The following is a 15,820-nucleotide window of genomic DNA, read 5'->3' as shown; positions in this document are numbered from 1 at the left end:
TTTTCTTCACAAAAAAAGAGCGAGAAAGAGAGAGAGAGAAAGAGAGAGAGAGAGGAGACTGGAGAGATTTGATTGTAGAGGCCACAGAGCCAGCCCAAATCATTATTAACTGTTTGGTGAAGCACACTTGAAGCTATAAGGAGAGGATCTAGAGGGGAATCAGCAAGAGCGATGCCGGAGACAGTGGAAAGTGAAGGTGCGGCTTGTTCACATGGTTATCGGACACGAGAGATGAAGTCTCAAGGTGGAAGAATGAGGAGCCACCAGGCACCCAACCCTTTTCATAGTTCTGTTCCTGCCAGTTAAGTAATATTTCCTGCTAAGACACAGGACGGGCTGAGGGGGGGTGGCGGTGGGAGGAGGTGAACGACAGTGGAAGGAAACCTCGGGGAAATGTCCTGGCTTCATCCTCATTTCTGCAGGAGAAACACTCAAACAGCAAGTGACAAAATAATCACTAAAGACTATTCATTCAACGTCAATGGCAACCCAGGGCACCTCTATTTCCCGTGTGATCTGGTTACGTGGTTCAACCTGAACTGTCTGAGGTGAGGTCAAGGGTTCCTAAACTGGGGTCTGTGGGTAGAATTGAAAGGGAGCTGTAAGCTGGGATAGGAAAAACAAAACCCTCACGTCTCTATTTCCACTAGCCTCTACTTAACTTTGACTCTATTATGAAAGTAGACAGTGGACCTCTGTCAGTGCCTGTAACTGTCACCAAAGAAATCAACATTTTCACTTAACATTCAGTTGTTGTCAATATCTGGCAATACTGTGTCTGCCCATCACAACTTTGAAATTGTGGTGGTTATCAGACCCTCCACCAGATGACATCAGTTAATGGGCGTAATAAAGCAGCATATGTTACCACATTGCAGATTCACTTTCTTAATATTTGGTATTTCAATCCAATTGGTCTCTTTTGTGATCTGATCTCTTTTATGTTATGCATTTAAAACCACGCTGAGAAAAGGCCCATGGAGTTCACAGTCCATAGCCCTGAAAAGGTTAAGAACCCCGATTTAGATCTCTAGCAGGTATTAATCACGCAGACAATCTTCCTTAGGTAGGTCAGAGAATAGATTTCTGCTGTTTAACAAGGATGAGTATATCATTAGAGCAATCACAGTGAGAGGAAAAAAAATTCCCCCAAATAACTTCTTGAAGTTAAAGCCCAAATTCCAAGACACTTGGTCAATGAGAAGCAATCTTTTATTTTTTTTTAATTTAAAATGGACTGAACTCAGCTTGTGAAGCCTGAATTTTCAGAAGACCAGGCAAGACAGACCTGCCAACTTTGGGGTGACATGTGCTCCTCTCAACGAGCCCCTTCCGGCCTCACAGCAGCCTGAAGCACACTTATTTGGTCAAAGGAATGAATGTGCCTGGGGCAGAGGAAAGCTCCTCAAAGTCAGTTCATCCCTGTCTCCATGTCCCCATGTCGGCAGGGGACACTGTCTGCTTAGACGAGACAGTAGGTTCTTTCTCTGTTTTTTCAATCTCTATCTCTGGTTTGCTCTAAAGTAAAGATATAAGAGTCATTCAGCAAGCACTGGAGGAAAAAGCGCTGGATTTAACCAGAGAATGTAGATTTCAAGCTCGGGGGGGCCAGATGGCTTTTATTTGTAATATGGGGGCTCATTATAGCCCCTCTGCCTGTCTCTCAGGGACATTGTGACCATTACATGGAATAAGGTACTGCCTTTAAAAGATGTTTTAAAAACCCCAAAATCCTATACAAATATCAGGCCCTACCTACCTACCCATGGAAGGATAGTGAACACACCATTAGCAGTGAAGGCCAAGTAGCTTTGCATGGACAGTAATGCTGAGGAGTGGTTTTCCAGCACCATCAGTTGGGGGAGTCATTTGGGAGGAAGCCTTACAGGAACAGGGATTCCTTGGGTACCAACCTGTGACAACTGCTCCCAGGTGAAAGGAAATGTCAACACTCGAGGAACAAGAGTGCCTTCGAAACTCTCCCTAGAGATAAAGGTCCAAGCAAACCTGGGCACACCTCTCTCTCTCAAATCCTTTTTGTTTTGTTTTGTTTGGGTACAGATGCAAAATGGAAGAGGCTTTAGGGAGTGCACCATTCCTGCAAGTGGAGGGCCCTACCTGCCTCCCAGGTCAGGGACATGCTGGCCTTAGCGTGAAAACGGGCTGCAACTGAGGAGGGCGGTTGTCACTGTTTCAAAGATCTTTCCAAGTGAGAAAGATTCACCCTTTGATCGGTAAGCAGGCCTGATGCTTTACCTATCAAGAGGCTGCCGAGGTCCGTTGTTGCCTCATTTCATGCCTTAAATGCCATTTAATTTTCAATAAAGGACAATAACACATGGTTCTTAGGCCGTCTCTCGGCCATAATCATGAAGAGTTCATTTTGTGTGGTAAATGTGGTGACCGGAGGAAAGAAACGTAGCACTCCATTGTAAGAAAATATACTAATTAACAAGACGAAGAGGTTACACTCCTTGTACACTGAGTTCTTTGTTTAAAACAAAGTTTCTCATTAGTCTACTGTGTTATCATTTTTGTGCATTTATTCTTTCACTCATTATTTTTTGGCTCAATAGTGGGCTATCTTTCAGTTTTTAAAGATTATCATATTTTCCTGATTCAATGATTCCCTTTACCTTTCTTTTTTCACATTTTAACTTTAGTAAAGTGAGGATGCATGTTTAATAAATATTGCGTTTAATGTGCATTAATTCCTAAAAAAGATATTTAGTAAACCAATGGTCTTACAATGTATACTGCTTTAAAATCAAGGAGTATTATGAATCTGATAAGCAGTCACAAATAACATAGCATATATCAACTAGGGCAATGAGAAGCTTTTATTTGTCCTTCTCCATGTGTTGGAGCCTGCATAGCAAATTAATGGTTTAGGAAAATAATCGGCGCTGTTGATTATTGACTGTATTAGTTATCTATTACTGCTGAACAAATTATCCCAAAAGTTAGCAGCTTAAAACTGCAAACATTTATTATCCCACATAGTATCTTATGGTCAGAAACCTGGGATTGGCTTAGCTGGGTGGTTCTGTCTCAAGATCTCTCGTGAAGTTACACTCAAGCTGTGACGTGGGGCTGCATTCATCTGAAGCTTGACTGGGGCTGGAGGATTGGCTTCCTAACTCAATGCATGGTTGACAAGTGGCCTCAGGTCCTCACCACGTGGGCCTCCCTATAGGGCTGCTCATGACACGGGAGCTGGCTTCCCAGAGTGAGTGATGAGTGAGAGAGAGACTGAGATGGAAGCTCAGAAGTGACACACCATCACCTTTGCCTGGTGTACTCAAGATGACTATGGTAGCTCCAGGCACGTGTGACACACACAGTGAGAACCAGGCTAATACACTAAGGACAATGGGAGAGACAATGAAGATCAGGAGGCGCCCAGACAACATTGTTGAACCTCTGAATCAACTAACCCTGAACTGCCTTACCTCCAATATCCTGTCATGTGTGATACGTGTCCTACTGTTTAAGCCACTTAAAAGACCTTTGACATTGATATCACATCAATGTCACCTTCAAGAGACATCTAATTATATAAAGAATTGTCTCCAAAATTCCCAAAGCAAAGGAAAACAATTTTAATGTCATTTAGATAGATAGATAGATAGATGGATGGATGGATCCACAGAACACAATGAGGGCAACTGAAAAAAAAAACATGAAGTTAAACAAATAACTACACATATCAAAAGTAAAAGGTCAGGAAGCTTGTAGACTCAAAGGGAGTTGCCTAGCAAACGAGGCAGTACCATGAAATAATATAATCCATTTTCCACTTTATAACCAGTGAAGATAGAGTATTCTAAATTTAGAGAATTAATGTCAAGGTTGCAGGCACTTAGAATATCCATTTATTTATTCATTTGAGAAATGATAATGTGCTCCAGGCCAGATCCCATGAGAGGTTTGGAGAACAAAGAGGTGAGCAAAATCAGCAGGCTTGTCCTTAGGGAGCTCATTGTCTACTAAAGAGAGGGAATGCTGTCAATGCTACAAACGAGCCGTACGTTTACGGTTACCAAGTAAGTAGCAGAAATGTGGAGGTTGTCACCCTCTCTCATGGGGACAGGAGGAGGCAGAATATGAGAAGCTTGCCGAGGAGAGAACACTAGCTGTGGCTTGGTAGGTAGGGCGGATGAGGCATGGAAGGTTTTGTGGCATCTCAGTCAGAGGAAGCACAGGGGTATGAGAGAGAATGAAACCTTAGGGACCTACAAAAGAGTGACCACTGAGACTCATGGCCCGGAATGGAAGGTAGGGGGCTAGCAGTTCAAGACAGGAAGTGACTGAAGCAATAGGCAGGGGCCAGGTATGGAAAGAAGGCAGGAAGGAAGGAGGGAAGGAGGGAAGGAGAGAAGGGAGGAAGGAGCTACATGTAAAAAACTAGGAAAGGAAGGCAGGAGGCACGAGTCTTTGCAGCCACATCCCTTCTTTGTGCCTCGGTCTCCTTGTATGGAAAGGAGATGGCTGGTGATGAGGAGAACAGGTATCGGAGACATCTAAGGCATCGACAGCAGAGGCCACGCCCTCAGACGGTAGCTGGACCCTTGGCAGGGTCAAGGAGAAGGGCAAGGAAAGACTTTCAATTAGTTAAGACTCGTCTTAACAACTCCTGCCCTGTGCTACACGTCATCCTGTTTTACACATTCGTCTGAGTCCTTGAACTTGAAGGAGGGAGGAGGAAGGCCAAAAGGAATGGGCATAATTTTCCAGCTTCCACACAATTCACTCTCTTATGGCCTATTTTCTCAGGAATACTAGTTCATGAAACTCAAATCCAAATTGGCAAAGTGACAAATGTTTTGCATAGATGAAATTGTTCTCTCCATCAAACACTTAGCACGTTTCTCAACATCTGGAAGGGCCTGAAGGGGGTCTTTTTTCCACTGCAATTGAATATGCATTTTATTAACATCAGTATATCACTGCTCTCTTACGTCCTTGACTGTGGTGCCTTAAAATACAAATGAATAGGCCTACTTTCCAAAAGTTGTTCTTTCAGGGAGAAAAGGAATGAGTAATCAATAGACCCCAGAAGACCTAAAATTCTATAGCAGGAGTCGATGAGCTTTTTCTATAAAGGACCAGAGAGTTAATATTTCAGGCTTTGTGGGCCATTTGGTCCCTGTGGCAACTACCCAACTCCGCCATCAAGGTGTGAAAGCAGCCGGAGGTGAAACCTACCCAGAGGAGCAGGCTGCGTTCCAACAACTTTATTTACAAGAACAGGTGGCAGGCTCCTATCAAATTCTGCTACTATTATTTCAAATGACTTTTAGACCATTGGTACAACAGCTTTGGCAAAGCTTTAAAAAAAAAAAAACAAACCCCTTGTGACAAAGTGTGTCTTTGTCTGGCCTGTTCGGGAGACCAGAGACTATGGGCTCTCGCACTGGCCAATATCCAGGGAAAACAAGAGAAGGGAGAGCGAACCTGGAAGCCCAAGACTTCCGGGGGGAACATTCTTGGTCATTTCTGTCACTGCACTTACCTTCTGCCATGGCCTTGATGTCCTCAAGCACAGGGACCACTTTAGGCTTTAGCTGTTCATGAATTCCGCTTCCTAGCAATGATTTAATATCTAAATTCAAAGAAGCACAAGGACCTGTGAGGGTGGGCTCCTCTTATTTCTTCCCCTCTGACCATTCACTCTCCTCGCAAGGCCAGATTTCCTTGCCCGGAAAATCATCTTTAGTCTCTCCCGCCGTGAAATCCCATTTTTCATTCTAGACCCTTGTTGACTCTTATGTGGAGATTTCTTCACTCTCTTCAAAGTCTCCTCAGCAGCCGTGCCCCAGGGAGAAATTGCTCACCACAGACTCAGTATTTCCTTGTACTAGGAACACCGTGTTCACTGCCTTGAGCCATGATCGCCGTGGCCCTCATCTCGGTAACTAGACCAGGGCTTCTCAACTGGGGCACTAGCGACATCTTGGGACAGAAAATTCTTTGTTGAACGGGCTGTCCTGCGCATTGTAGGATTTTCAGCTGCATCCCTGGCCTTGACCAACAGATGCCAGTAGCTAGCATTGCTCCCCTATCCTCACTCCCTTGGGACAACAAAAACTGTCTCCAGATGTTGCCAAATGTCGCCTTGAGGGCAAAACAGCCCCTGGTTGGGAACCACTATGTGTGAAGCTGTGTTGAGTTCCCTGTGGGCCTGCAGGGACCAGCACTGCCCACCCCTCTATTTCTGAAGCCCACTGGATTCGCGGGGGGACCCATTTCTGTCTTTAACAGCGGACCTGACAGAGACCCATTTCCTCTCCTATGTGGGGAACGAAGAAGAAGCCATTGTGACAGCAAGAGAGCAAAAGCATTCTTACAACGAATGCCGGGTTTTCATCACTGAGTAACAAACCACAAATGTCAGTAACTCTAGGGAATTACTTTTCTGTTTTCCCCCTACTTTCATGCAGAAACTTGTAGAAACAGCATGCTTCATTTCTCAGTCTGTGTTTTACGGGAGAGGGCCACTGCATCTTCTAGCCAAAACAAACAGACAGAAAACGTCGAGGCAACTTTAAATTTTACTCACTGTCCAGATCTGAGAATGCCCTTTCCTTGGTGGTGGTATACTGGCCCAGTATATAGTCGATTTGCTAAAAATAAATAAATAAGTAGAAAATAAATTACACAAAACCTCCTCTTCTAAGGTCCAAAGCCACAATAAAGAGATTTAACATACAAAAATTATCCTGAATCAGAACTTTTTAGAAGAAGGCAGGATCTTAGAGATATTTATATTTTCTAACACCCAGACTTCTTAATAACACTCCAAAGCATACTGGCTTAAGGAACATGATTTCTCATGACTCTGTGGATTGGCTATGTGCATCTTCTCTTTGGGCCAACTTGGCTGGGGGCAAATGGATCCCTCTCTCTATGTGGCCTCTCCTCTTCCAAGAGGCCAGCCTGGGTGGTCCAGCATGGTGGTCCCAGCAGCAAGAGAACAAGAGCGGATGCTGCAAGGCCTCTGGCAGCCTCAGCTCAGAACTAGCAGCAGGTCAAGTCCGCTGTATTCTTTTGGGCAAAGCAAGTCACAGGGACAGCCCAGATTTGAACGGTTGGAAACAGATTCCCCTCTTGAAGGGAGGAACTACAAAGAATTTGAGGCCATTTGTAATTGACCGCACTAGGACCATTTCATTAAGCGGCTGTTCCTGAACCGGCCTCCAGAGGGGCCGCGTCCCCCTCCCCCTGCTGTGTCTCAGTGGAACCGCTTCCCCTCACCCTCGGCAACACTGGCGCTATCACTTTCAACAACTGTTGCCTATCTTCTCCGTGAAAATGTGCATCGCTATCTAATTTTTTCATTTCTCTAATTACCAGAGTAAGGTTAAATTTCTTATTATGTTTGAGGCCAGTTATACCTTCCTCTATAAATTGATTATTCATATTCTCTGCCTAGTTTTTATAGATTTGTTAAGAACTCTTCACATCTTTTGAACTACATGAGTTTCCCCAAAAGTCATAACAATTTACAACTTTAAGAAAGCAACCCCACAGTTCACCAGCCGTGGCTGCTAAGTATTTAATTTTGCCAACATTTTAGGAAAAAGGTTTCACTTTGCAGTCTTTGGAATGACAGGTAAAAAATATTATGAATTTTTTTCGTAGATTGAGAAAATGATACATTTCCCTTTCTGTACAGGCTATAAAACTACGGATAAAATTAGCTTCTCTAATCTCGATATTAAAAAATGCCTACATTCTTTGCTTTTTTAGATCCAACCACATTTTAAAAAACTAGTACAAGGTTTAATGTGTTAGTATTTTTTAGAATATAATAAACTGGGATGAACACATCCCTGTATGAGGAGGCCCATGGATTCTGGAGGGCTCTTATTAGTGAATCCAAAAGAAAGGCATCCTTCTCCCCCTGGTGGTACCCATGAGCTCAGCAACATATGTTTCTGCTGGTTTCTCCTGAGACATTTTTAAAAACAATGTTTTGAATAGGCAAGACATCAACATGCTTCTGGGGTACAGAAAAAACGTGCCCTCAGGCCACGCAGGTCCCCCTCCCCAAAGACAACTTCTGTGTGTACGTGTGTGTGTGCACGCATGTGTGTGTACCCTTCCCAAGGGATTTCACACATTTATATGGATATTAGCAAATAGATGTTTAGAAAGCGGAAAAGTTTCATTACAAAGGCAATTTCGTGTAAACGATGGGGAGTTAATTAGACTGCCAAAAAGAAAGGATAACGACACCCAAAGATTTTTCTTTTTAAAAAAATCATGAGACCCTTAAAATGGTTAAGCACTTTCCTAACATGTACTATAATTTTGCTATACCTTTAAATAAAATAAAATAAAAACAGCAGTTCTGAAATTATGCTTTTGTACTCTTTTGGAAATCACTTGCTGGGCCTTTATTTCTTCATCTACAAAACTGAAAAACAACACCTGTCTACATTGATTCACTGGGTTTCTAGAAAGTCCAAAGGAGATGCCGAATCTATGCAGGAACTCCAAAAGGCCCAAAACACAAAGCATCACGGCATGTACAGATTGTGGTTTTTACCGCTGGAGTCCCATGCAGGAGGGTTCTCAAGTCTTTGAAGTTGCTGTCTGTCAGGTTCCGAGTCCTTTCCATCCGGGTCTTTAGGTGGTGATTTGCCACAAAACCATAGACGATACCAATGCTGCAGGAAAAGGAAAGAAGAAAGAGCATTTACTGTGTGATCCGTGCTCACCTGGCCAGGTGCAGAGCAGCACGACACGTGGGAGGGGGCGGGTCTTCTGCGCAGAACCCCAAAGAACAGGACCTTGCTCCCCGACTCTGGCCTCTCCCACTGCTGTAGCCTTCCCGCCAAGATCCCATAATCCACCCACCACCAAAACATGGGCCACGAAACAGGAGTCAGTCCTCTCAGAGAAGACGCCTATCAATTTAAGATCCATTCTTCTGTTAAACAGGAATCTTATAAATGGAACAATGCTCGTGATGAATCGTGGGGGAGATAGAAGTTATCAAGGTCATAAAGCAGTGTATGTAATACAGTCCCATTTCTGTACAGATGCGGATGTAGGTACACACCCTCCCACACGGTGCACACACAAACACAGCCCGCATGCATTCCCCACAGAGAAGACTATCAGGAAATACACCAAAGTGAACAGAGTGGTTTGGGCTTTCTATCCTTTTTGGTTTCTCTGTCTTTGTTAGTTTTGCATTGTCAAGGTTGAAAAGAAACATGAGTTACTTCAGCATTAAAATGCTATATGAGAAGCCACAAACAATAGCACACATGCTGTATCATATCATCTTATATAAAGTTCAAATATCAAGCAAAATGATGGTGCTAAAAGTCAGTGGTTATATTTGCGGAGGGGTGGCTAATGATGTAATTGGTGTGTTCGCTTCATGGAAACTCATGCATCTGTACTTATGGTATGGACACTTTTCTCCATGTAAAATATACTTCAGCAGAGCTTCAAAAACACCGCAGAAAGACTCTACATGAAAATAAAAAACATATTTTTCAAGACACCTAAAATGTCTACATTCAATCATTTTAAGGGTTCTTAACGTTGACTAGTTACTAACAATCCCCCACTTAAATTAGTTGATCTATTGGTTTGCTTTTGTGTCAGTCTTTGAAGATTACAATGTTACATTTAAAATTGCTAATTGCCAAGGCTCTGTTAGATTTGGCCACTAGATGGCAGCAAAGAATTACATAAACTCATAACACAACCACCATTTTACCTGTAGAAGTTAACAAAATTGATAGTTTGCAATAAATTGTTAGTTTGCAACCATCCAGTGGATGGTGTGTATATATTTCTAGAACAAAGTTTTGCAAATAACAGGCAAAATTTGGGGAAAAAATTCTGATGCAGAATATCAATACTTTGATTCTTCACCAAAAGCAATGTCTTAAGCTTTAGGCATTCATATATTTACAGGTAGAGCAGCCGAGTGTCTATTTTTGCATCAAAGGTCCCATGTTCCCAGAAAACCTCTTAGTTTTGCATAAAATGGGACATTCACCCTGTTTACATTCATGATTCATTCCAAGGAGCATTGGTTCATTGCTGGTCCCACCTGAAACCTATTGTCCCACAGCAGTACTACACAGGTGCATTAGGTTTTCCAAACTAATCCATGAAAAAGTCTATCACACGATGTTGAGCAATATTTCCTATGGTTGACAAGTTGCAGTGGGATGTGGACCGGAGAAGGAACATAAGACTCAGGTTCTAGTCCCAGTACTGCCACTAAATCACTGTGTGAGCTTGAGAAAGTCACTTTTCTTCTGTGAGCTTCAGTGAATCACAAAACTAAAAATTAGTTTCTCAGGCTGCAAAGGAGAAGGGTACTGAATGGTCACACGTTCTCTAAGACTTTTTTGTAAGTTTGGGGGCATGCTGATAGCAATTTTAAAAAAATGAGTATTAACAATATTCTGTGCCATTTGGAATGACCACTTTATAATCCATTTTTGTCAGCATTGGTATTTATGAGGCAGACATTATGTCACAGCACTAACAGTTATTAAATGATGCACTCATGCCAAATAAGACCAAACGACCCAAAATAATGACTTCGGAGTAGTGTGAACAGAAGAAAAAAAAAAAAGTTGAGTCATGGCAAAGCCCCTGGAGGTTTACTTACTGTGCCGAATTCCAACCATTCTATGCCATGATCACCACCTGAATACACCTGCCCGCCACAGGATTTCACACTGAGGCCCTTGTCGTCTCTCCCCAGCATGTCTAAATTATTTGTCATTCATAAGCTCCAGACCCATTTTGTCATTTAAGAAGTCAAAGTGACCTTGGGAAACAAACAGCAAGCTCAAGTCCACTTGGCTTTCACTGACCCCCCCTGGATGGGAGAAGAAACTCCTTGCATGAAATCCCAGAAAGATCTCCCTGAAATTCTGAGGGAGAATTTGTCACTGGTACTCCATTTTGTCTTTATTTCTACTTATGTTTAACTTGTGTAAAAAGAGGTGGAAACTGCTTTTTTGTCATCTTTGCAGAATGCAGGGTCTCTCGTCCACAGTGGGTGCTCAGTGAAGGTGGGTTGGAGGCCTGGGCTTGTTTGATTGGGTCCATTTAGAAGATTAGTCACATGGTTCGAGTGTCTAAGTCAGAAACCGCATTGTTCCTTTATTGAATAAACGCCTTCACTCACAAAGATCATCCATCAGAAAGACGAATTGCAACACAATGTTGTAATACACTGAACTTCAATGCAATGCATTTAAAAAGCCCCACATTTCTACTAATAAATTATGGATCCAATTAAAATGAAAGCATTGATCATTTTTTTAAAAAACTGCACTCAACAGAATTCTGGAATAGAATTCAGCAACCGTCAAAGTTGATTTTCAGACTCAAAATACATTGCAAATTTTATATTTAAATTAAGGATGGCAAATTCAAATACCTACATGGGCAGGCAGGAAGCATGAAGGGCAAAGTGTGTGGCATGGAGCTACGGGATCGGGGAGCAAAGATGGGAGTGGGGGCAGCTGCTCTGTGGTACCAGCAAGTGCCACCATGATGGTAGACCTGGAAATCTGGATTCTTATGTAAAATCTCCCATTTTTAAATATTAGCAACTAATCAAAGGGAAAAAAACTTTAAATATTATGCAAACCAATTAATGGTCTCCATTTTCAATCTCTAATTTACACACAAATAGAGAATAAAGAAATTATGCTTTTGTTGCTATTGATTTAGACATTCCTTATTATTCAAAGCATTTTTTAAGCAAAAAAATCACATGAATTAATGTTTTTGCTTTTTTTAACAACTACCAGTCACCTGTTAACTATTAGGATTTGAGAATACTGAGGGAAATTCACTCGTCACAAAAAAGGAATAAAATTTCAATGACTATCAGGTCTCTGGCATTTGACATAAAAGCCTTTAAACTATCAAAAACATGTACTTGTATGCAGTATAATAAAATTTCTTGAAATTTTTGGCAGAAGACAGGAATTTTAATTATTATGGCATATTGGCATTACATCTATATTTCATCATGGACAGACCTATTTTCTCACATACGTACTTTAAAAAGTAAATACTTAAAGCTTTTAAAGATTAAGGCTAAACTTTTAAAATTTGTAGCAATTTTTTTCTATCAATTCCTATTGATTTAACGAAATTAGCCATTAAAAGTTAAGCCAATAAATGCTTTCAGTCTGTAACCGATCTCTTAATTTTTTAAAGATAGTTTTCTAAATTTAAATTTAGATTTTAAATAACTAGCCCTTTCACTTACATTAGGAAAGTCTCATGATTTTCAGGCTTGCTAGCTCAATTTTTTTTCTAAAACCTTGTGGCCTCCAAGCCAGGAATTGACAATGATATTCTAACAAAAAATGAACTTTGAAAATAGCCATCTTCCTGAAGATGCCTGAGATTTAATTTCCACCACGGTAATTGGCAAAAGCTGACTTATACTTGGGAAACTTAGAAATACACTGGAGGAAAAAAGGCACGGCTGCTCCTTTTTTTGTTGTTTATAAGCATTTTGAAATTCTGAAAAATGCAGCGATGACAAGTGCAAAGGAAAGAAGGGAGAGGAAACTTGGCTTTTTCGAGAGTCAGGCACATCTGCTTCAAGAGTCTCCGGTGAGCGGTGGAAATTCCATCTTCTGCAGACGGTCAAAGGGCCTTACATAAACACACGTCAGTGTCTGTGGAATTCCAACATTCTGCAGGCGCCTTCGGAAAAGCTCAGAGAAAGAACATGACCACATCTATTCCACATATATATACCAGGGCTCTTTCTCCTTGATCCCTATGCCTTTCTCAAAAGAAATAACACTAAAAGAGGATGGAGGAAAAATTAGAGTACTCAAGACCAACTTAAAAACCAACTTCATTTTTAATTCTAACACTTAGTATAGAGTCACAAAATGGAACTGAGCCTGATAAAAGGCAAACGGAATACTCTGGGTTTCTGAAAAAGTGTTTCAAAAATCATATACAAAGGTTATTTATCAATAGTATCCAAATCTGCTGAGGTCAATGTAAGCCAGGGGCTAACACCTGCTTTTCTTTCTCTTTCTGTCTTCTAGTTTGTTGACATTCTTCCCCTTCCTATTTTATCTAATCTTCTTATTTTGTGAACATACTTTCTTCTCCTCTCCCTCTAACCATAACATAGAAATCTTTGCTTTGCCTTGATCTGTAATCTTCTTGGCTAGTTTTGATTATTTGCAAACAACACATAGCTATTATTCAACTCACAATGTTGAAGATATTTGCAAACAAACAGGGGTTCCAAAAGGAAGACATCAAAATAGCTATTCTAAATAAAAGAAATTCAAGGTAAAGAAGTTTAAACTTTTAGTCTGAATTTAAACAAAACAATCTCAACTACTGCTCTTATTTACACCTATTTATAATTCACATATAAATTCAATCTATTATGTGAAATAAATTAGTTTTCAGTTCGTCATTTAGTCTCAAATAGGCGATCAATTTTGATTTAGTTATATTGGAATTTAAAATTGTGACTTTCAAATGAATAAGTTTTACTTGGGTGGGGAAAAATATCTTACTGAAAGTATAGGAGGTTATAGAATCACAGTATGTATTTTTTAAGAAAACTTTTCTAATCTAAAATATACTCAGGAGAAAAAACTTTTAAAGACATTTAAGTTTGTTTGATGGGTCTATTCTAAAGAATAAAAAATGGTAACATTTATTTTATATATAAATGAAAACCAAGTTTATTGTTCACTTCATAGCTTTGTTGTTTATATGTTTTGGTATTTTAAACATAATGTAAAGAATTCAATCAGTTCAGGGTGAACTATAATGTATACAGTATTATATACATTTATATATATGTACATATGTATATAATTATATGTAATGCAAATGAAAGTCTAATTTAAAAATAGAAACCCAATACAGGATATCTGCGTCATTAAAAAAAAAAAAAAAAAAACCTGAAAGCCCATTATTACATATGTAAACATCTATTCAGGTAAATGAGTAACTACATGCAATAAAGAATTTTCCTGAAATTACAACATATGTATTTACATCAAGTGAAAACTATTAACTTGTTAAGTAAGCAATCACCCTAACAAGAAGCCCTAAGGGCCAGTATTTTCAAATGACATTTTGTCATCTGAGCCTCATCTTTGATGTCCAGGACATAGAGAGAGAGAAGGACAGCCGTCCAGGTCTTTGGATGAACAAAGGACGTAAGCTTCAGGCTTACAGGAAATGCACAAGGGTCTGACAGGTCTTTGGGCTGTAACTGACATTTTTCTGGTATTGAGGAAGAAAGGAACTACTCCCACAGCTGTAGGGTCTGTCCATTCCTGAAAATACTTGAAACGCAAAGCAGAGAGACAGGGACATCTGGAATCACCATTGACCCGATCCCAAGCTGCTTTTCAGAATTCAAGCTGAAGAAACAGTCAGATTCAAATATTTACAGAGATACAGTGACAGAGGCAGAGGCGGACAAGGCAACAGAGACGAGAGAGAGATGCCCACAGCCTCGTCTCGCAGAGAAAACACAAAAAACTCCCTGGCGGTCAAACAAGGGTGCGTAGAATTAGCTATGACATTCACTTGGATCCTGTTTACAAGTATATTGTTAAGGTTTATTACTTCACTATTTTCAGCAAACATGTGTCTTTATTTTAAAAAATGGCTGCCCTGGAAGAAGCTGTATTGCATTGGCTTTTGTCTTTTATGGGATTTTTTGGGTGTTCAAGCTTAATTTTTAGTGTAATTAACTCAGTAGGCAATGCCTGAACAGTGTAGATAATTCGAGAGACAAGAAGTCTATCAGCAGTAAGAAGTGAGTTCCCTTCTTGCCCCTTCATAACCGTCACCAGAGGCAACCGCTGTCACCCACCGGAGTCCTGCCAATCCTTTCACACGCGTTCTATGCAAATATAACAAAGCGTTTGTGTCTCCCTCCGTTTTCGTTTTTATCATAGGTGCCATGTTCTACACACGGGCTGCAGCCCGCTGCTCTCACTTCCTCTCGCTTGCGGACTGTTCCTATCAGCGCGTCCACAGTTGTCCAGTCCTTTCCAACGAGTACACTGTATTCAGTCGACCCCAAGGCATGTCTTCCCGGGTCCCTACTGATGGCCACACTTACAGATATTTCTTTCTTGGGTTTGCAGCTAGAACTCCAGCTGGTAGGCCAGCTTAAGTTGTTCTGTTTAATTTTGTTTAATTTCTGTTTTCTGCTTAAATTCTCGAATCTCAGTTATTTAGCAAACCACTTGAAAAATCTTTCTCATGGCTACAGAGCAAATGCAGTGCCTGGAGGAACATCAAGGGGGAATGTTGACTACCAATCCTTCTCCTTGAGGCCTAGTATCATTCATGCCATAGGCACCTTATTTCTGTCGCTAAGTGATACGACATTCATGGCTTGAATAAATGAGGAAATGTGGAACGATGACCAAATACCACAACCAGGGGGCCAGTATTGTGAAGCACATTCCTGAACTGAAGAATCTGATTTGGATTCAACCAAAAGTCATCATCTTTAAAGCAGTGTACTTCTGATCTGTCAATCAATTGGGAAAATTTGGGCAATAGCAGGAACTACAGAAAAAAATATCCTAAATCACGAGGTGTGTTCCAGGCCTCAAGAAGGCGTAGCAGCTTAACTGCGAATTCAAGCAAACTGGGCATATCAGTAGAAAGTTAATTCGACTCTACAATACTCTCAAATTCCCAAATTCAGGGACCCATCCTTGAAGATACCCTTTGCACATAGAAATCAACTAGCAAATACTTGCTCTGCCTTCTCGCAGGCTGCCTGTCTCCAAACAGC

At 40.9% G+C, this 15,820-nt stretch overlaps 1 protein-coding gene across 39 annotated transcripts in view; it reads right to left on the bottom strand.

Annotated features, from left to right (window-relative positions):
- PROM1 (prominin 1) overlaps positions 1–15,820 on the bottom strand; it is a 130,114-nt gene that overhangs the window by 36,658 nt on the left and 77,636 nt on the right. For all 39 annotated transcript variants that reach the window (XM_070613116.1, XM_070613134.1, XM_070613126.1 and 36 more), the window contains 3 exons: positions 8,555–8,675; positions 6,563–6,626; positions 5,516–5,605 (listed from right to left, as the gene is read on the bottom strand). In XM_070613116.1, the coding sequence (XP_070469217.1) occupies positions 5,516–5,605; positions 6,563–6,626; positions 8,555–8,675 (275 nt within the window). The remainder of the gene's footprint in view (positions 1–5,515; positions 5,606–6,562; positions 6,627–8,554; positions 8,676–15,820) is intronic.

Source organism: Equus przewalskii, chromosome 3 (genome assembly GCF_037783145.1).
Source record: "Equus przewalskii isolate Varuska chromosome 3, EquPr2, whole genome shotgun sequence".
Taxonomy (NCBI): domain Eukaryota; kingdom Metazoa; phylum Chordata; class Mammalia; order Perissodactyla; family Equidae; genus Equus; species Equus przewalskii.
This window is presented reverse-complemented; position numbering and strand designations above follow the sequence as displayed.